At 52.3% G+C, this 21,704-nt stretch overlaps 2 protein-coding genes across 14 annotated transcripts; one reads left to right on the top strand and one right to left on the bottom strand.

The window, feature by feature from the left end:
* Positions 1–47: 47 nt before the first annotated feature.
* Ppt2 (palmitoyl-protein thioesterase 2) lies at positions 48–20,342 on the bottom strand. Of its 9 annotated transcripts, none has more exons than XM_006256017.4 (9): positions 20,228–20,342; positions 8,413–8,603; positions 8,057–8,210; positions 7,625–7,720; positions 7,429–7,536; positions 5,863–5,946; positions 5,682–5,766; positions 1,011–1,065; positions 48–845 (listed from the first exon to the last, which is right to left on the bottom strand). In XM_006256017.4, exons 2-9 carry the CDS (start codon positions 8,593–8,595, stop codon positions 702–704), a joined length of 909 nt encoding a protein of 302 aa, XP_006256079.2. In that variant the 5' UTR covers positions 8,596–8,603; positions 20,228–20,342; the 3' UTR covers positions 48–701. The 9 variants fall into 9 exon arrangements, with proteins under 9 accessions (XP_006256079.2, XP_006256085.1, XP_006256082.1 ...); XM_006256023.4 differs by lacking the exon at positions 20,228–20,342 and adding an exon at positions 10,687–10,958; XM_006256020.5 differs by lacking the exon at positions 20,228–20,342 and adding an exon at positions 9,688–10,402.
* Positions 11,044–14,865, top strand: Prrt1 (proline-rich transmembrane protein 1). Of its 5 annotated transcripts, none has more exons than XM_063279357.1 (4): positions 11,205–11,361; positions 12,644–12,859; positions 13,455–13,640; positions 13,782–14,844. In XM_063279357.1, the coding sequence occupies exons 3-4, from the start codon at positions 13,566–13,568 to the stop codon at positions 13,956–13,958; spliced, it is 252 nt and encodes an 83-aa protein (XP_063135427.1). In that variant the 5' UTR covers positions 11,205–11,361; positions 12,644–12,859; positions 13,455–13,565; the 3' UTR covers positions 13,959–14,844. The 5 variants fall into 5 exon arrangements, with proteins under 5 accessions (XP_006256043.1, XP_063135428.1, XP_063135427.1 ...); NM_001032285.2 differs by having other exon boundaries at positions 11,217–11,361; positions 12,321–12,859; positions 13,782–14,865; XM_063279358.1 differs by lacking the exon at positions 12,644–12,859 and having other exon boundaries at positions 11,188–11,361.
* Positions 20,343–21,704: the final 1,362 nt, after the last annotated feature.

Raw genomic sequence — 21,704 nt, 5'->3', positions numbered from 1 at the left:
TTGGGGGGAGCTCAGGTCCCCTTTACCTGGGAAGAAGCCAAGCCACATTGAGGAAATGGAACTTTTATTTCTATAAATACGGGGACCACCCACTCAAGGGTGGTTAAAAGAGGGGCTGGGGCCTCAAAGAACCTAGGCTCCCAGGGGATACCCCAACACTGATCATAGGGACTGGGGGATCCCCAAACCTGAGATGGGCCTTGCAGGCCACAGATATTCCCCAACACTGACACTTCAAAAGTGGAACTGTCCCCATAGGGGAGCCTCAGAACCCCCTTGTACGGGCGCCCCTCTCGGTGGGGAGGCTGGCCACAGGGACAGAAAAGAGGGGCATGGGAATAACAAGCTAAAAATGTCCTGAGTGGCCTGGAAGACCCCTGAGGTGGGCAGGGGCTGGGTTCTCCTCCGGTACAGCCAGACCCGGAGAAGCAACAGCAGCAGCGGTGAAGCCACAGTTAAAAACCTGGTGCTTGCTTCCCAACCTCAGCCATGGCAGAAAGGGAGAGCATGGAGACGTCCCCAAGTGAGGACATGAGGTAGGGGACCAGGACTTGTCATTCACAGAGGAGCAGAGGGGAGGGTTTGGGAGCCCTGGTGGGGAGGTGGGGCAGTGTGGGAGCGACGAGGTGGTCACAGGCACGCCAGAAGGCCACCACTTGATCTCTGGGCTGGGGAATTCCTGGAGAGCCCTGAGGACGTCTTCAGGAGAGCCAGGGCTCAATGCAAGCGTCATAGAGCGTGCGATTGGAGTGCCAGGTGGTGTGAGAGACCCCAGCCATGGGGCATCTCACTATGGCCCCCCGGGCCAAGAGAGTCTTCAACCCAAAAGAGTCTCGAAGATACACCTTCAAGAAACATGGGAGAGGCAGGAGTGAGACACCGCTGGGGTCCACACCAGCCCCTCCCTCCTCCATGAGGCATACCCTTCAGTTGAGTCAGAGGCAGACAGAGCCAGAATGAAATAGAGAAAATGGGAGAGGGAGAGAGAAAGCAAGATGGGAGGGGCTTACCGGCTGTTCCTCCATCTCCAAGACCGTCTCGTTGGCATCATAGAAACCAAAGAAGCTACAAAGACACGTGCACAGAGGTTATCAGGAAAACCAAGAAAATTAGTGTGTGTTCTCACTCACAGCCCAGGGAGACAGGCGGCACCGAGCACACTCAAAATCTTAAGGGGAGCTGGCATGATGACACACTTGAAGGCCAAGTGTGGAGAGCGTGACCCCATGACCCCATAGTGAGTTCCAGGCAAGACCTGTCTCAAACAAAAAGCTAAGAACAGTTCATGAGTAAAAGAAGTTAAGGGCCATGTGTGGTAGCACACAGCTCTTTAATCCCAGCACTTGGGAGGTAAAGTTCGAGGACAGCTTGGTCTACAAAGTGAGTCCAAGACAGCCAGGGCTCTAATACACAAAGAAAACCTGCCTTGAAAATACCGAAATAAAACAAGCTATAGAATTTAAGGTCTGAGAACTGGCTCAGAGGTTAAGAGCATGGCTCCTTCTCCAGAGAACTGAGGTTCAACCCCAGCACCCACATGGCATCTTACTCCATTTGTAGCCCCAGCTGCGGGCCATCCATGCCATCTCATGGCCGCGGCCTCCCTGGATATAGGGCATGTGTATGGTACACAGATGTGCACACAGGCAAACCACTCAGGCACATAAAAATTTAAAATAACCGCCAGGTGGTGGTGGCGGCACACACCTTTATTAATCCCAGCACTTGGGATGCAGAGAGGCCAGCCTGGTCTACAGAGTTCCAGGACACCAGGGCTACACAAAGAGACCCTGTTTCAAATTTTTTTTAAAAAGAGCAAACATCTTTGGGAGCTGGAGAGACAGCTCAGCAGTAAAAACAATGGCTGCTCCCCCTACGAAGGCACCTGCATGTGCACTCGCACAAACACACACACACACACACATGATTTAAAATGAAAATCCTTAAGGAAATAAAAGAACTGAGTGTGATGACCTATGTATGTCATCAGCACTGGGGAGGCAGATGCAATGGATCTCAGCAAGTTCAAGGCCAGCCTGGTCTACATAAACAAGTTCCAGGATAGTTGAGGCTACGTAAGAGAACTTGTTTGAAAAAAACAAAAAAGCCACGAGCCTGCGGGAGTAAGAAGAAAGCAGGCTAGGATTGAGAGAAACATGTCCTAGCCAAACAGGACAACAAGATGACACAACGGCCAGTGACTGCTGCCCCCAAGTGAGTGGCTGAGAGAACTGCACCAGGTAATATAGGAAAAGGGAGGGGCTAGAGAGAAGGCTCAGCAAAGAGAATCTAGTGCTCTTTCAGAAAACCCAGGTTCCATTCCCACACCCTCAACGGTGGTGGGGGATGGGAGCGGGGCTCACAGCCGCCTGTGACTCCAGCTGCAGGAGATCTGACACCATCTTCAGGCACAGCAGGTGAAGGTGCCTCAGACTGAGTTCAATCCCACAGACCCGCATAGTGGAAGGAAACAGCCAAGATTTGCGAGCTGGCCTCTGATTCCCCACGTATGTGCCTGAGCATACTCAAAGTAAATCAATGTAGCTAAACTGAAAAATAAATCGTAAAGGGGGGAGCCTTACAACAGTGCTTTGGGACAGACCACACGCTATTTAGCCATGAGCTATTACAACCATGGAGTTCTTTTACATGCGAAATGGTGCTGTGTACATAAAAGCCACTCTTACTCTTGCACTGTTTTTATTTTGGAAGGTTGCCGCTCCTTCAATCCAACATCTTCCTATCCCACTGAGAATATTTTGTCTGTTTGCTTTTGAGACAGCTCACTTTGCAGCCTTGGCTGCCTTTGAACTCATTTTGTAGACCAGGCTGATTTTGCACTTGGCGATCCACCTCCTAGCGCTGAGATTGATTCTGATAAATCTGACTGACTTATTATTATGCGTGTGAGTATTTTACCTTCGAGGAGACCAGAAGGCTGTGGTGCATACCTAGGACTAGAGTTACAGATGGCTGTGAGGCCCCCCCGTGTGGATGCTGGAAACCAAACCTGGGTCCTCTGAAAGAGCAGCCAGTGCCCTGAACCACTGAGCAACCTCTCTAGCATCTTTTTCAAAAAGCAAGCACACTGGCTGCCTGGGGTTAGAGGCGGGGAACGTCTAACCAGCACGGAACTTCAGTTTAGTGGACAATGTTTTCCAGAGGGATAAAGTTGAACATTGTACAAGTATTAATGTAGCTAATGTCATAAAAGTAGACATTTAAAAACCATAATTTCTAAGGTTGGTTACATAGCTGAGTTGGTAGACTGACCGCCAAGCAGGCCCTGAGTTCTGGGTTTCCTGTCGAGCACTACATACACCTGACACAGTAATAAATCTGTGTCTTTGGCAATACAAATTTGAGGCTATCCTGGATTATATGACTGTCTCACAAAAGACAAAAAAAAATTATAACTTCCGCCTACCTATCTACCATAATTCTGTTTGTCCTTCTCTCTTCCTGGTGCTAAAAGTCAAACCCAGGAGCCAAAGGTGGTAGTGCAGGTCTTTAATCCCAGCATTCAAGAGGCAGAGGCAAAAGGATCTCTGTGAACTTAAAGCCAGCCTTGTCTACAGAGCTTCTTCCAGGATAGCCTGGGCTATGCAGAGAAAAACCTGTCTCCAAAACCAAGCAAGCAAACAACAACAACAATGAAACCGAGCCTGGGACTTAAGCACGCTAGCCAAATACTCTGAGCTGTACCCTCTCCACCTATCTGTTAGCTCATTTGTTTTAAGTTAGGTCTAATTGGTAGCCCAGGCTGGCCACAAACAGAAATATCCTCTCCTCCCTCTGCCTCAAAGGTACTGGCAATACAGTTGTGTAGACTATGTTCAGCTACAGTCTGTCACAATAAAAACCAGCCCAAGGGCCTGACACTTGGCCTACAAGGATTCATGTGGCCACACCCTGCCTCACTCACCTCTGGCTTTCTCCACACTGCCTTCCCCAACCCTCACAGTGCTGGGCTCCCAGGTCACATGCCTTCCCTTACTTCCTCAGGCTTGCTCAGATGCCAGCTCCTTCAAGGACACTTCCCTCCCCACAGACGACACCAGACCTCTTCTCACTGTACCCGCCACCAGTATTTCTAGTGTCTTCTCCATAGCTAGAGCATAAAGAACGCGGCATTAGGGTTGTTCTTTAGTGCGGCTTCCCCAGGGCCCACAACAGCACCTGGGCACACACAGTGTTCAGTAAATATTTGTTGAGTAAATGTCAGGCTCCCAGATCAGCCCATGACGACACAGAGACAGGTTCACAGCCTTCCTGAGGAATGAGGAGGATGCAGAGGCTCGCAGGTGGGGTGAGAATCTGAACTGAATGTGATAAAAATGGCGGGGACCTCACTCTTACACTGTAGTTATGTCAGAGTTCCGGCTTTGCTCTTGAGACTTTTTTGGTTGGTTGGTTTTGTTTTGTTACTGTTTTTTGAGACAGGGTTTCTCTGCGCTGCCTGGGAATTTACTATGTAGACCAGGCTGGCCTTGAACTCAGGGATCCACCTGCCTCTGCCTCCAGAGTGCTGGGATTAAAGGTGTGAACCTAGGTACCTAAAATACTGCCTCTAGGAAAATCTTGACAGCATACGCTTGATAAACCATCTCTGAAACCTAAGGATCTGTGACTAAAATGAGTGGTTTTTGAAATCGGTCTCAGAGCCCAGACTGGCCTCATAGTCACTAGGTAATCAAAGGATGTCTTTGAGTATCCGATCCTCCTGAGTGCTCCGAAATGGCCTTTGTGATTGAACAAGTGGCCTCAGGCATGCTAAGCAAGCATTCTACCAGCTGAGCCACACCTCTAGCTGCCAAAATTAGAAGGCTTTTTCTACCAGTAGGCTCGCTTGTTTTTGGTGGTATTTTGCTTTATTATGACAGACTCACTGTATAGCCCTGGATTGCCTGAAACAGGGATCCGCCTGCCACTGCCCCCTGAGTACCAGGATTAAATATTGCTGGCATACGACTGGAGAGATAGCTCAGAGGTTGAGAGAACTGACTGCTTTCCTGAGTTCAAATCCCAGCAACCACATGGTGGCTCACAACCATCTGTAATGGGATCTGATGCCCTCTTCTGGTGTGTCTGAAGACAGCTACAGTGTACTCATATAATCAATAAATAAATCTTTTCAAAAAATTACTGGCATTAAATATATCCATTTGTGTGTGTGTGTGTGTGTGTGTGTGTGTGTGTGTGTGTGTGTGTTTTAGTGAAAGCAACCCATTGTCTCGCCACACCCATACTGAACTCCTGGGCTCAAGTGACCTCCTTGCCTCATACTCAAAAATTTCTGGGGTTGGGGATTTGGCTCAGTGGTAGAGTGTTTGCCTAGCAAGCACAAGGCCTCTGGGTTCGGTTCCCAGCTCAAAAAAAAAAAAAAAAAAAAAAAAAAAATTCTACAAGGGTCAAGTAAGCAGTATACTTGCCAAGTGTGCAAAAGTTCCAGGGTCTGGTCCTCAATCCCACCAAAAAATAAGAGGGAGACATGGGTGTGTGTCACTTGGGACACAAAGGCAAGAGGTCCACCAATCAAGCCTGAGCCACACACTGGTAAGGACCCTGTCTGTCTCTAAAAAAGAACGTCTGCTGTAGGGGGCTCTAACAGGCCAGGTTAGGGAGCTAAAAATTAGTGGGGGATGGAGAACCAGTCCTCAGCCTCTATAATCCCACATTACCTAGATTGCCAGGGAGTGATGACTCCATCGTCCGGACCCCCAATCAGCACCAGACGGCCCACACGAAGGAAGTTCTTCCGCCATGCTGTAGAGACGGGAAGAGATGGGAGTCAGCCGTGAGTCAGGCCTGGTTTAGGGAGGAGCAGAAGAGGGAACGCAGGTGGGAGTCGGGGGGTCTTACCAGTGGCATTCGGATGGTCTCTCTCCCCATTGATGAGGGCCAGAAAGCTGCTGGCGTTGAGGTACAAGTCATCGTGGTGAGGGTCTGAGTGCAAACAGCAGTTAGCAGGGACTGGGGATGTGTGACAGATCACGTGCCTGCCTAGTACGCCTAAGGCCCTGGGGTTTGACCTCATGTACCACATGAACCAAGCATAGATGGTACACACCTATAATCCTAGCACTCAGGATGTTAAGTCAGGAGACTCAGACGTTCAAAGTCATCCTTGGCTACATAGAGTTCAAGGGGGCCGGAGGACTGGCTTAGTAGTTAAGAGCACTGGATGCGGGGCTGGGGAGATGGCTCAGTACTGACTGCTCTCCCAGAGGTCCTGAGTTCAATTCCTAGCAACCACACGATGGCTCACAGCCATCTGTAATGAGACCTGATGCCCTCTTCTGGTAAGTCTGAAGAGAGTGACAGTGTATTCATATATAATCAATAAATAAGAACAACCAATATATATTATTTAAAAAAAAAAAAGCACTGGGTTCTTCTAGGACTCGGGTTCAATTCCCAACAACCACACGGCAGCTTACAACTGTAATCCCATCCCCAGGGGATCCAGTGCCCTCCTCTGGCCTCCACAGGCATCTGTGTGGCACACCAATACGCAGATTAAAAAGGAAAACCCACCAGTATACAATTTAAAAAGGAAGCAGTGTGTTAGAAGCAGGATGGTCAAGTCAGGAGACCTCAGTAATAGTAAAGACTGGGGCTGGAGAGACGGCTCAGTGGTTAGAGCACCCACTGCTCTTCCAGAGGTCCCAAGTTCAATTCCCAGCAACCACGTGGTGGCTCACAATAGTCTGATGCCATCTTCTGGTGTGCAGGTGTACATAAAATACAAACATAAATGTAATAGCAAAGATAAAAGAATAAAAAATAACCTCAACATAACGGAAGGCAATTTTGGGGTTTGGTTTTGTTTGCTTTTCGAGACAGGGTCTATTTAGTCCCGGCTGTCCCAGGACTCCTATGTAATTCATGGTGGCTTCAAACGCAGAAGCCTCTGCCTCTCAAGCGCTGGGATTAAAGGGGTGCACCACCATGAGTGAGCAGACTGGAAGACACTATCTGGTACCCTGTATGAGCTGGTGACAGTGTTTTTCTCATTGAATGATTACAGCCACCATAGGGCCTATGGTCCACACTGTAGCAGCCAAACTGGGACCCACAATGGTGGAGAGAGAAAACAGACTCTACATAAATTCGACATGAGCATGCACACGCATGTGCACACACACCCACACACACGTTGAGTGTGCACACACATCCATGCATGCAGAGAGACACACTAACAATAAAGATAATAAGCCGTTTTTCTGGTTTGTTTTTTTTTTTTAATTTTGCCTCTTTGAGGCAACTGGCTGGTTTGCATACCACGTTCTGAACGGTGGCCTATTTGATAAGTATTAGATAAGCAGAAGCTGTTGCTATGGTTACGGCAGAGTGGGAGCAGCAGGCCCCACCCTCCACGGAGCCCCGGGCAGAGGCCCCACCTCACCGCCCCCGACTCAGACTCACCGTGCCAGTAGTTGCAAATGGAAAATTCCTGGCCCCAGGGGCTATAGCAGATCCGATAGAGGTTAGACCGCATGGACGTAGGGAACAGCCACTTCAAATAGTCCGTGTCTAAGAAGAAGAGAACAGCAGTGCCAAGGGGCCTCAAACCTCTGTGCCCCGGACATGTTGGCTTCTACAGTCCACAGTGCCCACTCACCTCCATACTGTCCCATCTGTGGAGAAGAAAGGGAGATGAAGGAATCCACATTGTGCTCATCCATGACAGACAGCAATGCGCGGCACACCAGGCCTCCTGAAAGCACAACGCCAACGTTGGAATGGGTCTTAACAGGCTCTGACGTGACCCTGCTTCCTGTCTCTCAGAACACCAAAACCAAGACCGGGATCCAAGGCCGCAGATACACTCGGTGCCAACACGGGTCACGGGTCACATGATGGAGCCGAGGTGAGAGTTTAGGCCTCTCTCACCAACGGACACGCTTTTAGCTGCTCTCCAAATCAAAGAACTGCGGCCATTGAGGACAGAAAGAATCCTCCCTCCCACTCAGGACACAAACACCAGAAAGCACGCCTTAGATAAGGGTCAAGCTCAGACGGGGTTTGGGAGTTAAGAGTGTGTGTTGCCTACCCTGGGAGTAGCAGATGAGGTGTACCCCCTCAGGGGCCTTTTCCATGATGGGGACCACAGCCTCTCGGAACCCTTGAACCTGTTCCCACAGGGGTCGCAAGCTCTCTCTGCCATCGAAGAGATCAAGCACTGTCACCACAGTCCCGGGGTGTGTCTGTGGGAAAGGGGCAATGCAGCCACTGGGTTGAACTATGCTCGCCCTGCTTTCTGGAACCAGGAACCCCCGCTCCCACCTCTCCCCAGTAGGTCAGTAGTAAGTAGCACACTGAAGAACTGGCTGGCCTAGAGGGGTTGTCTTTCATCTGCCTACTCTTCCTCCCCCAGCCACGGTAGATGCATCCGGTATCCCGACCGACCTCATTGATGTAGTCCAGCAGGTGGCGGAAGCTGTATGAACTGTCAAAGAGCCCATGCACCACGATCACTGGCTTGTAGGACCCGCGGTGGGGTGCGGGGGCTGCGGGCAACAGCAGCGGCAGGAAAGGCAGGAGAAGCAAAGCCCAAGCCGAAGGAAGCCTCTGCCTCCATAGCCCCGGCATGCTCCCACCTGAGAAGGAACGAAAGGCTGTGAGGGAGACGGACCACCCCCCACCTCCAAACAGACTCACAGCAAGCAACTCTCCCGCCTCCGTTCCTACTCCTGTCCTTGTGACGACAGGCTACTTTTAACTTACTCCATCCAGATAGCTGCCACAAACACACCCCCTACCACCTCCATGCACCAAAGCTCACCCTAAGTCCCGCCCCCAACTTGGCGCTCAAGGGACTTGGTCCCAAGGCCCAGGATCTTCCTTAAGCATCACCTCGACCATGCACTACTCCGAGATCTGCAAAGACCAGGGAACAGAGGCCCAGTACACACAGAGAGTGGAAACTCCCACCTGGCCTGTGTCTGGAGGCTTCGTTCCGCCAGCTGTTTACTTGTACCTAGTCGGGAATCCACGGGGTACGGGGGGAAAAGGGGACAAGGAGAGCGCGCAGGGGGATGACGGACGGGGGGGAGGGTTGCTCGGGGTCGCGCAAAGCCGTCACGTCCGGGGCTTTCCCTGGCAACAGGGCGAGCGTCCCCTGCAACGCGGACAGCGGACCGGAGGGGCAATGGAACATTCCATTGCACCCAAAGAACTGGGGAGGAAATAGACGGAGCGATCCATTTGGCCGAATGGGGAGAGGCAACGGCAGAAAAGATAATCCCGGGTATCTAAAGAAGGTTTCGCACCTCCAGCTGTATTCAGCCACCCAGGGGTGCAACGTCCCCTCTTTGATGCTTCCCACTCTTAAGTCCAGGCTTTCTGGCTTCTCAGCAGAGTCCAAGAGGACGTGCGAAGGGGGAGGTTAGGACTGGCTGAAAGGCGATTCCCACTTTATCGCTGGACGCCTGGCTTGTGGCAGGCCTGAGTGCCAGGCCTGAGTGCCAGGCCGACCGCAGCTGGAGAGCCCCTCTTCCCACTCCTGCCTGCCCTCCCGCTCCGGATCAGCGCCTTACAACTCTTCACTTTGAAGTGCGTGTTGTGCCCTTGTCTCCGGAGACGCCAAGAGTCCTCCAGGCCCCTCGAGCGAAGTGCAGCCTGACCCAATTTCTCTGGCCCTACTTTTATCTCCGCATCCACGACCCACCCTCCAAGACCCACCTTCTATGGGCGTGGAGCCCCCGTAGGCTTCAAGGACTCACCACAGGATTTCCACCAGTCTGAAATCCTGAGCAACCCCAACGATCTGCTGCTCAGATCCCTGCGGGCTGCTGGCGACACAGACCCTGCCACTGCAGCCAGACTTCCTCCGCGCTGCTGGCGCTGGCAACACTCGGCCTACCCGTGACCCCTGCGCGCGCCCGAGCGCCCCGGGATGGCCTTTATCCGTCAGGGATTTTACTTAGCAATTAAATAAGTTTGCAGGATTTCTTGCCGGAGACCCAAGGCCTGTACTCAGGATCTTGGCTCGGTCTAAACTCTCTGAATAAAATTAAAGCGTGTATTGAAGATGATGTGGGAGGGATGGGTCCAAGGTTCCCTCTGATCTCTACATGCTTGAAAAACCAGAACCACCGGTATGAAGTCGCCGTGTAAAAATTTCTCAGACCTGGGACAGGTTCAAGCCAGGCCTTGGAGACTGCTCTCCAGGACGCCATCCGAGGGGCTCCTAGAGCAGTTTTCTAAGGACTCAGGAGAGAGCTGAAAAATCCTAAAAGAGTGGGGAATTTCTGATTCTCCTGCTAGGTTTCTGAAAAAGGAAAAAAAAAAAAAAAAAAAAGGCTCAACTGGTGTAATCGCTGTAATCGGCCTATCCTCACCCCACCTCCCCACCCACGCCCTTGCAAGAGACAAAAAAGCAAATAAAAAGACTTCAAGTCACCGCTGTGTCTCGGGTTGACTCCGGGGGTGGATCTGCGTCTTGGGGCAGGAGGAGGGGGAAGACAGGGGGTGCTGTAAGGGACAGTTATGAATGCTGACTGGGCCGAGAACTCTTCAGCCCCCACAAGCACGGTTTTCCAAACCTGCCTGTCACAAACAGGCAATTACGGCTTGCTTCCCTCGGAGGAAGCATTTCAGCTTTGTATAGCTCTAGAGAAAGAAGGTTCCTGCGTACCCCTGCAGGTGCTGTCACTACTTCAGCCACCTTCTGCTTCTTACCTCTCTCTGTTGCTAGGAGGGCAGGCCCAGGCTGTATATCTGGGGGTCTTTCAGACCCTCTTGGTTCCCATCCTTTGTACAGTTCTCTCTCACACCTGGTTCTGTCTCTACCCGGAGAAACCTAGAACTGTCTTGCAGGAAGTTCTGAGGGAAGCAAAGGGAAAAAAAAAAACCCCTTGGGTGAGCAGGGTCTGGTTAAACAGGGTCTGGAGATAAGTGTGGTAATTCCATTGAGCTGGCTTCTTCCCTCAATATAATCACTACAGCGAGTCTTTGCGGGAGAGACTCTAGAGATTTCTCTCTCCCTCCCTCCTTCTCTTAGTCCCACCCGCCTTGCCTGGTCTTGCCTCCCGGTTTCCATGACAACGCCAAGGGAGCCTAAACTGGGGGCTTGAATGCCAGGGTGAGAGAAGGAAAGAGGTGGTCAGGAGCAGACAGAAACCGAGTTGGGGAAGCTCTTCCCTATCCCTGCCTCGGTCCCTTTAAGCTCCCCCCCCGCCCCCCCAAACACACACTGTCTTCATCTCTCCATTTCCTCGCTGCTGCTGCTGCTACCGCCGCTGCACCGGCTGCGCCATCCGGGACTCAGACTCCTGCGCCAGCAGTCAGGGGGCCCTGACTCTAGCTTCAGAGACCCTGTTCCAGCGCTTGCGAGCATGTCGTCAGAAAAGTCAGGTAAAAAAAACTCTCTCTCTCTCTCTCTATATATATATATATATATATATATATATATATATATATATATATATATATATATATTCCCCACCCCTATCAACCCCTACCTAACCCCCACTTGCCCCAGTCCCCTTCTTTGACCCCCTCTGGGTGTAGTGTGTGGCTCAGTTCCATTCCCCTTCTCTCCGTGCATACCCCCCACCCCTCCCCTTTCTATATTCCATCCTCCTTCCTTAGGGTCAGTCTGCCTCCGTCCCTTGTCAACAACATTGGTGGGGGGGGCAGTTTAGAAAAGGAAAGGGAGGCACAGTCAGGTACTGCAGGGACAACATCCCTGGGGGTGACAGATGGACAGTCACCGGTTCACTGGCATGGAGACACCCAGTGGAAAAATTACGGAGACTTGATCAGACGGGGTTGTTGGGAAAGTAGTATCTAGAAGATTCCTCTTTATTGAGATGAGATTTCCCTATGTAGCCCAGGCGGGTCTTGAACTTCCTCCTGTTCTTCACCCTTCTGCCTCTGCTTCACAAATACTAGGATTGAAGGCATGAGCCACCATGCCTAGCCCCAGGAGCTCTGTTATGGGCCTTAACCGAGGCCATGAGATCCCCAGGTAACTCCGACCTGACGCAAAGCGGAAATGTTAAACTGAGCGTTCATGCCCCTGTGACACGGCCACATGTGCTGGGAGAGGAGCAGCTCAGACGGCCCTGGAAGAGGGTTGTGGTTGACAGCAGGGGAACCTGGGAGGAGTTGTGACAGTTGTGACGGCAAAACTAGAACTGGGGCCAGGTGGCCTAGATACAACCCCTTCCCTGACCCCAAAATGGGAGATGTCGTCTCAGCTATCTCTCCCTCGCTATTTCTCCATCTCTTGCTGTCTCATGTCTCTTACCCTTCTGATCTCTGCTGTCTTCTCTCTCCCCTTATTCTCTCCTCGGCTTTTCCATGGCCAGGCCTTCCAGACTCGGTTCCCCACACTTCACCTCCGCCCTACAATGCCCCCCAACCTCCAGCCGAGCCCCCCATCCCTCCCCCACAAACCGCTCCATCCTCTCATCATCATCACCACCACCACTACCACCAGTCTGGCACTGCCACCCTCCCGCGCTTAGGAGCAGGTGGCCTGGCCTCTGCTGCGGCTGGCGCTCAACGTGGTCCTTCGTCCTCTGCCACGCTACCGCGGCCCCCCCACCATGCCCCTCCCGGTCCCGCTGCTGGGGCTCCCCCACCCGGCTGTGCTACCCTACCCCGCATGCCACCCGACCCTTATCTGCAGGAGACTCGCTTCGAGGGTCCACTTCCCCCACCACCGCCTGCGGCCGCCGCCCCACCCCCACCAGCGCCTGCCCCGACGGCCCAAGCCCCAGGCTTCGTGGTGCCCACGCACGCGGGGGCGGTGGGCACGTTGCCGCTGGGGGGCTACGTGGCTCCGGGCTACCCGCTGCAGCTGCAGCCGTGCACCGCTTATGTCCCGGTGTATCCGGTGGGCACGGTGAGTATGGGGCTGACAGGACCTAGGAGGACAGGGAGGCAGGTGCAACAGGGACGCACACACTCTGGAAGCTGGGAGAGAGTGAAACAGAACCAGGCTGTCCGCCCTTCTGGTAACAAACCCTGGACAGAAGAGTGGAGAGAGGAGAGACAATGGGTGGGAAAGTGGTGGACCTTGGGGGGAAGCGGGGAGGAGTCTGGGGGATCAAAGGTCAAGGTTTGGGCCGTGGTTCAGAAATCAGTTGGTCTGAAAGAAGGAAAACAGCTTGGAGGGAGAGAGAGAGATGGAACCTGGGAAGCCAGGGGTAAAAGAGGGCAGAAGCCTGGGCCTGGAGATGCTAAGGAAGATGGAAACAAGACCGGAAGGACAGACAGACCCATAAGCCATACCTTGTAGGACACTGTGGGAACTTCCCCGAATATTCAAGTTAATGATACGTGAAGAGAGGCCTAGGCCGATTTTACTGTCAGGAACGATTTTTTTTTCCCCTTAAGCAAAATCGTGTTTTTAAAAACCTCTTTGCCAATTGGCCAGCTGCTGGCAAGCAGCAAGACTGTTGGTGTGACGTCCCTTTCCCCCACTGTCCTTCCCACAGCCCTACGCAAGCGGGACCCCCGGGGGTCCAGGAGTGACCTCCACTCTGCCCCCGCCGCCCCAGGGCCCAGGGTTGGCTCTGTTGGAGCCCAGGCGCCCGCCGCATGACTACATGCCCATCGCTGTGCTGACCACCATCTGCTGCTTCTGGCCCACAGGCATCATCGCCATCTTCAAGGCCGTGCAGGTGTGGGTCGGGGGCGGGAAGTAAAAGCTTAGGCTGACCAGGGGCTTCCTTAGACCGGAGCATTCTGGACATAGTCTTAGAGGGGGGCTGTGGCGGGTGAGCAGTGGCTCTCTGACCCCTCCCCTCGCCCCTCCCCGGTAGGTGCGCACGGCCTTGGCCCGCGGAGACTTGGTGTCCGCCGAGATCGCTTCGCGCGAGGCCCGGAATTTCTCCTTCATCTCCCTGGCCGTGGGCATCGCAGCTATGGTGCTTTGTACCATCCTCACTGTAGTCATCATCATTGCCGCCCAGCACCACGAAAACTACTGGGATCCCTAAAAACGTCCCCGTCTCGGCCCCGCTCCGTGCCCCCTCCCAACCTCCCAGGCGCGTGGCGCAGTCCTGCCGCCTACCCAGAGCGCGCCCTGCACATCCTCCTGAGGCGCCGCTGGACTTCCAGACATCATAAACTCCGCCCCCACGGAACCTCTGGCCCAGAGAGTACGCTCAGTTCCTCAGGAACCCCTCTAGCACCCACATCCTCAGCGGCACTGGAATCCGCGCCAAACCCCGACCCTCCAGTCGCCCCAATTCCCCACCCCATCAAAGTGCAGTGCCAGCCAGGGGCGGATCTCTCCTGCTCTCCGCTCCCCAGTAGGGAGTCAGGTCCCAGAAGCTCCGCCTCATCTATAAGCTCCGCCCCAAATCCCACAAACCCCGCCTCCAGGTCGGCAGGCTCCGCCTTCTTTTCTTCTTTGGGGTTTTTCAGTCTGGTGATTGGGTCTGTGAATCCAGGCCCCCAGCCCACAATACAGACGGACTAGTCCCCCTACCTCCCTAAAAGGACTCAGCCCTGGGAGAACTACACCCCCACTCTAGCTCGGATTTTTGCCAGTGCGGATTTTTCTCCCCGCCCCCAACCCCCATCTCTGCCTATTTTCTTGCTAATTACAGAACTTCCCATTTTGCGGCTTTTGGAGTGAGATGAGGCAAGTTCCAGGTTTAGTACCCCTCACTCTGGAAAGAGAACCAAGTCCCTATAATGTAAATACCCTTTCTACATGTGCCAACCCCTGGGCAGCGGGGGCAGAAGAGAATCCAGGGTTAAAGGGAGGGAGTCGACGCTCCCCCGCTCCCCTCTGCCCTAGACTTGTTTTGATCTGTGTGTGCCAGTGTGTGTGAACTTCTGAAAGACAGTATTAAAGACATTTTAGTGGATTTATCACCCGCAGTTCCAAAGACCACAGCTCAGAGAACACCCTGGCGTTCCGTTCCCGTTTTGCGTTTCATCTTGTCGTTCCCCTACGGGGGGGGGGGGGGGCCGAGGGGAGAGGGGTGGTGACACCAACAGAGAAAAAAGCCGGAGGAGATAGTTTCCCATGCCGGCAGAAAAAAGAGAGGCCCCCAAGCCAAGCTTGCTGTACTCCTTAGCCCTAGTATCTGGGAGAAGAGTCAGGAGTTCAAAGCCATACTCCACTCTATAGAAAGTTAGAGGTCAGTCTGGGCTTCAGTGAACTCTGTCTCCAAAGAGAGAGAGCTGGAAGGGACCGGACTGGAGAAGACCTGGAGTGTCACTACCAAGGGGGTTCCCAATCCCACTTTCCCCTCCCTCCTAAACTGGGCTTGGGGCGTTGGGGAAGAGGGTCTTGGGAAGATGTGAAGAATGACCTCGGTGGAGAAGAATGACTTTGGTTGGGGTGCCTGGAGCTGTGAAAGAACGGCAACTGCCTGGCAACTGCCCCCACTGTTCCTGGCCTGAGGCTGGACAGCCTACACCGGAGTCCCACGGGAAGGCAAGCTCGGTAAGGAGCAGAGAGCTGTGGGAACGCCAGGGAAGACGGTCAGCAGAACCTCTCTAGTCTACCTGGGGCGACTGTCCTAGCTAACCCTAGCTTAACCCTCTGTGAGAGGGGACTGGGGAACAGGCAGAGCGGGTGTCCTGTTCCCCTGCACACATATAACGCAGGAACAAACCCCAGGTTTGTTCATTCATAAGACATGACCATGACACAGGGTGACTTGTGAGATATGCCCAGACCAGGCTCTGACAGAAAACCTTGTATGGAGGCTGGGGTAGGGACAGATATCACAGGTTGGGACATTTCAGGCCTCATACGCCTTTCCTGACAATAATTCTTGCAGACATTTTATTTCCATTTATGTGTATGGTATGTGTCTGCTTGTGTGTATATTCGAGTAGGTTCAGCAATGCCCAAAGAGACCCTCAGGGCACACTGCAGCTGGAGTTACGGGGTTGTAACCATCTGCTGTAGGTGCCGGGGACCTGAACCCAGGTCCTCTGTAAGAGCAGCAAGCTATAACCACTGAGCAGCCTCCACCAGTGTGCTTACAGGGTTCCGTATGTGTAGCATCTCCTTCCTCGTCCCCCATCAGCTTTCCTCTTGAGCTGCTATGACAACCGTCTGGGTGTCTCTCAAGCCCACTTTCCTTGGAATCCCCTCCAGTTCCTCACACTGTTGAATCTCAAAGAACCAGTGACAGCAGTGCAGAAAAACAGTGATATTTTCAAAAGAATTTGCTTGTCCCATCCCTTTTGTGCCTGTCTCGTCTGACCCACCCCAACTCCTTATTTATTTACTTATCCAAATATTTGAGGCAGTGTCTCCTATAACGCAGTTAAACTAAACTCTGCAGGTAGCTAGCTGAACAGGGCCTTGAACTTGAGAAATACCGCTTCTGCCTCCCAAGGGCTTGGGTTACAGGTGCCAACAATCCTTTCTCCACTTCCCCAGGTGTCTAGCTCTAGATTCTACTTTTTTTTCTCCTCTTTGAAAACTCAACCGCTCGTCAGTGGTGGCCTACACCTTTAATCCAGCACTCAGGAGGCAGAGGCAGGTGGATCTCTGAGTTCAAGGCCACCCTAGTCTACAGATCGAGTTTCAGGACAGTCAGGGCTGCACAGAGAAACCCTGTCTCAAAAAACTAAAAAGAGGGGGTTGGGGATTTAGCTCAGTGATAGAGCGCTTGCCTAGGAAGCGCAAGGCCCTGGGTTAGGTCCCCAGCTCCCAAAAAAATAGAACCAAAAAAAAAAAAAAAAAAAAAACTAAAAAGAAAGACACGAATCTCACTCAATCAACACAGCCATCAACTCTGTCAGTCTATCCTTCACAGTATATAGCAGAGTCTTCCTTCAGACTTGGCAATCAATGCTACTTCAACCTGCCACCATCAGCACCCACCTCCTCCACAACCTTTCCCCCACCCCTGTAGGCCACATCCTGGGATAACGGAGCTATACCATCAAGCCAGGATTCTGTTTATGGTTTTTCTGTTGTTTCTGCTTTTAAGACATTGGGGATGGGGGTATTTGTGGGTGGTGTGGGGTTTGCTTTGGTTTGGTGTTTATTTTTGTTTCAAGACAGATTTCTCTGTGTAGCCCCGGCTGTCCTGGAGCTCACTCAGTAGACCAGGCTGACCTCGAACTCAGAGATCCACCTGCCTGCTTCTTCATTCTTTTTAGTTCTGGGTTAGCCACCAAGCTGCATCTCAACCACTGACCCTCCCCTCTGACCCAACTCCTTTCCTGCATGATACCAGCAGACATTCTCCAGAAGCCGTGTGCTTTCACAGAAAGGGACCCTGCCTTCCAAACCAGCTTGGTGAAAGATACTACAGCGGGCTTCCTTCCTGGTGCCTTTAAGGACAACACGTCCCAGCCATCTCTTAGCCTTGGTGTGCTATTGAGCTGAATCAACTCCACAATCAGTGTGCTTTCCTACGGTCCCTCCCTGGCCCTCGCCAGAGCGTGACCTCATCCTGGATTATTACAGCAGTTTTCCCGAAAGGTCTCCCTACCTCCTACCTCCTCCCCTACTCTAAGTCTCCCTCAGCGTATCCTCTCTAGCCCTGGTTCTTAAATAATGCCACAGTTCAGAAGTCTCCAAGAAGTCAGTCAGGGGGCTCCCCGCACCCAGAAGACAGGGGGAACTCAGGTCAGCCTCATCTACAAAGTGAGTTCCAGGATGGCCAGGACAACAAAAGCCACAAAAAAAAAAAAAAAAAAAAAAAAATGGAGTCATGGAGCCACCACACAGAAGGATGACGGCTTGATTGGAAAGAATTCAGTCTGGGGGGGTCTGGCGGTCTCTTTCTGTGTTAGGTGGTAAACCCAAAACCTCAGTCACTGGGCTACATCTCCAGCCATAAGGCAGACACAGAAACGAAAGGATTTCAGAAGCGTAGCCTGAAGTTCTACCCACTGGGAAGGCATTGGAAAGAGGATCACGGGTTTAAGGCCTGCCTGGCAAAACAGTGGTGCGTGCCTTTAGTCCCGGACTCGAGAGGCAGACTGCTTCAACCTTGAGAGTTCAAGGCCTGTCTGAGGGGCGAGAGAGCTCAGAGGGTAAAAGCACTTAGCAAGCCTCCTGACTACTCCAGTTTGATCCTTGGAATACGCGCGCACGCACACACACACACACACACACCACATACACATACACACCACATACACATACATACACCCCACATACACACACCACACACACACACACCACAAACACACACACCACATACACACACACACCACATACACACACACACCACATACACACACACACCCCACATACACACACCACACACACACACCACACACCCCACATACACACACACACACCACACACACACAGATTCACACACACACACATACACACACACCACACACACACACACACACACACTTACTTATAAATATTTGTAATCGAAGGACTCTTTCTGTAGGAGAGGAGGTGGAGACAGGAGAATCATAGGGAAGTCTCCGGGCCAACTAGCCAGAAACACATAGCCCAGCCGACCCCAGAGAGACCCCGCTTCCAAGTTCTCCTAATCTCTACACACATGACATGGCAAATGCACGCACACGTACACTCGAATAATAACAACAATGATCTCTTGAAGGCATATCTGGACTCCAGAGCAATTTCAAAGTCAGCTTAAACAACTAGTGAAACCCTGTCTCAAAAAAAAAAAAAGTGGGGAAAAAGGGGCTTGGGGTGGGGAAAGAGTCTATTCTCCACACTGCGCAAGGCCCTGGAATGTTTTGCTTGGTTTTATTTGTTTGGGTTTTGCTTTTTTGAGACAGGGTCAGTGTAGCCCTGGCTGCCCTTGAACTCACTCTGTAGACCAGGTTGGCCTTGAACTCACTCTGTAGACCAGGCTGCCCTTGAACTCACTCTGGAGACTGGGTTGGCCTTGAACTCACTCTGTAGACCAGGCTGCCAGCATCTGCCTCCTGAGTCCTGGGATTAAAGGCACACGCGGCCACCTATCCTAAAAACCCACTGCGGGGCTGCAGGAATCTTGCCTGATCTTCCTATGTCAGCAGTGTTGTTACAGCCCTAGGTTTAATGTCCCCTAAAGTGTTGGAGGAATTCCAAGGCTGGCTATTTGCCTATTCGATTATTTCCCAAGTTACAGTCTGTCTGAATACTCCTCTCATAGTTTAGGCAGCCCACTGTTCCTGTTTAACCCAGTTTTCAACTGCACTATACCCCTCCACACTCCCACCTCCACATGTCTAGCCAGCAGCACCTGAATCTCAGGCCTGTGTCTCTAACCTCTGCTAGGTATGAATCAAAGGGCTTCCTTTACCCTGAGTTCCTGAGCACCTCCCAGCTCTAGGCCACTTGTGGGCTCCGCACTGCCCCTAGGCTCTAGGCCAACCCTTGGCTCGCTCTCTTTCTCTCTCTCTCTCTCTCTCTCTCTCTCTCTCTCTCTCTCTCTCTCTCACACACACACACACACACACACACACACACACACACACGCGCGCGCGCGCCTGCACTCGCTCAGTCTCTTCCTGTCCTTCAAGGCTCTTTGTCAGCTCACTCCTCAGTCTACCACACACGTCCTCTAGTTCCTAAATGGTCCCAGGCAGTCCATGTGTGAAGGTTCTCCCTGCCGGCCACACCTTAGGACTCTGGGGCTGGAGGGGGTGGGGTAGGGTGTTTCTAAAGCCCAAAGCTCAGGTGACATCCTTGGGGCGATGAGATCAGAACCTTTGGGTGGGGAAGTGCCAATACTGTATGACAACCCCAGAGGATTCCAAAGTGCGTGCAAGGCTGGAAGTCACCCCAGAGACCACCCGAGTCACCCAGAGGCCACCTGAGTCACCCAGAGGCCACCCATGTCACCCCCAGAGACCACCCGTGTCACCCCCAGAGACCACCCGAGTCACCCAGAGGCCACCCATGTCACCCAGAGGCCACCCGAGTCACCCAGAGACCACCTGAGTCACCCAGAGGCCACCTGTGTTACCCCCAGAGACCACCTGAGTCCCCCAGAGGCCACCCGTGTCACCCAGAGGCCACCCGAGTCCCCCAGAGACCACCCGTGTCACCCAGAGGCCACCCGAGTTACCCAGAGACCACCCGAGTCACCCAGAGACCACCCGTGTCACCCCAGAGACCACCCGAGTCCCCCAGAGACCACCTGAGTCACCCAGAGACCACCCGAGTCACCCAGAGGCCACCCGTGTCACCCCAGAGACCACCCGAGTTGCCCAGAGACTCTGAAAGGTGCTCCAGCCAGGCCAACCTTCTTTAGGGCAAAGCTTCTGAATCCCGCACCCGCACTTCCCTGGCTCTTCTTACCTGTGGTCTGGACACGCGCACTTAGCCTGGAGCAACCCCTGGATGCTGGTGCGGGTGTCAAATCCTGCTTCTGTATGGTTTTCAGATCCTCGTCTGCCCAAGTCTCTTCCACTAATATTTGAACTCTTTGAAAGTAATTAGGAGAAGTCAGTAAAAACAAAACCAAAAACAGAAAAAAAAAAAAATCACTTCTCATCTCTCCCCTTCCCCTGAGATTCTGCCGCTTCTGAGGGAGTGGAGGAGGTCCCATGTTCCTATGGCTCTTCTCCTGCCTGGCCTCAGTGCCTTGGTATGCCAAGCCCCAGCTCTTGCACCCTGTGGACAGCCCGAATCCTCTAGCGGGGACTCTGCTCCCCGTTAGTGTCTGCTTGGGATTAGCATCTGCTTGGACACTCCCTGGCTTGGTCAAGTCTACCCTGGCTCTCTGTCTGCCTCTCCCGTCTTCCATGTTTTGCTATGCTGTTATTACTGGATCCATAAAGCTGGGAATTGAAGCCAGGACTCCTCGTGGGCCAGACGAAGACCGTGCCAGGGTCTACATTCTGGGCCCCTCGGCTCGTTTTTGGTGTCTTTTTTTTTTTTTAATTTATTTTGTGTGCATGAGTACACTGTTGCTGTCACACAGACACACAGAGGAGGCCATCGGATCCCGTTACAGATGGTTGTGAGCCATCATATGGCTGCTGGGATTTGAACTCAGGACCTCTGGAAGAGCAAGTCAGTGCTCTTAACCACTGAGCCATCTCTCCAGACCTTCGATGTCTTTGATAACCATGTATATCACCCAGGATTTGAATGATCTAAACACCCACTCTCTCCCACCCTGCACTGACCATCCACCCATCATGTCTTCAACACAGATCACCACGGTAGCAGCCGCCCTTGCAAAAAAAAAAAAAAATCCCATTTATAGTCTTTCCGCGCCACCCCTCAGTTCCACCTGAAACGTTCTCAGCTCCGTCTGGACCGCCCGCCCACTGACTCCGTCACTTGAATTTTTTGAAAAGATCGTTATGTGTCTGAGTGTTTCGCCTACATGTGTGTCTGTGCAACACTTGGCTGGTGTGGCCACAGAGCCAGAAGAGAACGTCAGATCCCTACAGCTAAAATTGCAGATGTTTTTGTGGGTGCTGGGAGTCAAACCATGGGACTCTGGAAAAGCAGCCAGAGCTCTTAACTGTTGGTCCTTCTCTCTGTCCCATGACACTCTTATTATTGTTTGATTTTTCTCTCTCTCTCTCTTTTTTTTTTTTTTTCATTTCCAGACCAGGCGGGATGATGGCTCATTCCCATAATCTAAGCGCCTGGGAGGGCTGAAGCAGGAGGATTTCGATGTGTTCAAGGCCAACCTGGACTACTGACACCCTATCTCCATAAAATAGAAAGAAAGAAAGAAAGAAAGAAAGAAAGAAAGAAAGAAAGAAAGAAAGAAAGAAAGAAAAGAAAAGAAAAGAAAAGAAAAGAAAAGAAAAGAGAA

Source organism: Rattus norvegicus, chromosome 20 (assembly GCF_036323735.1).
Source record: "Rattus norvegicus strain BN/NHsdMcwi chromosome 20, GRCr8, whole genome shotgun sequence".
Lineage (NCBI taxonomy): Eukaryota > Metazoa > Chordata > Mammalia > Rodentia > Muridae > Rattus > Rattus norvegicus.
Note: the sequence above shows the minus strand (reverse complement) of the source record. Positions and strands in the feature narration are given on the sequence as shown.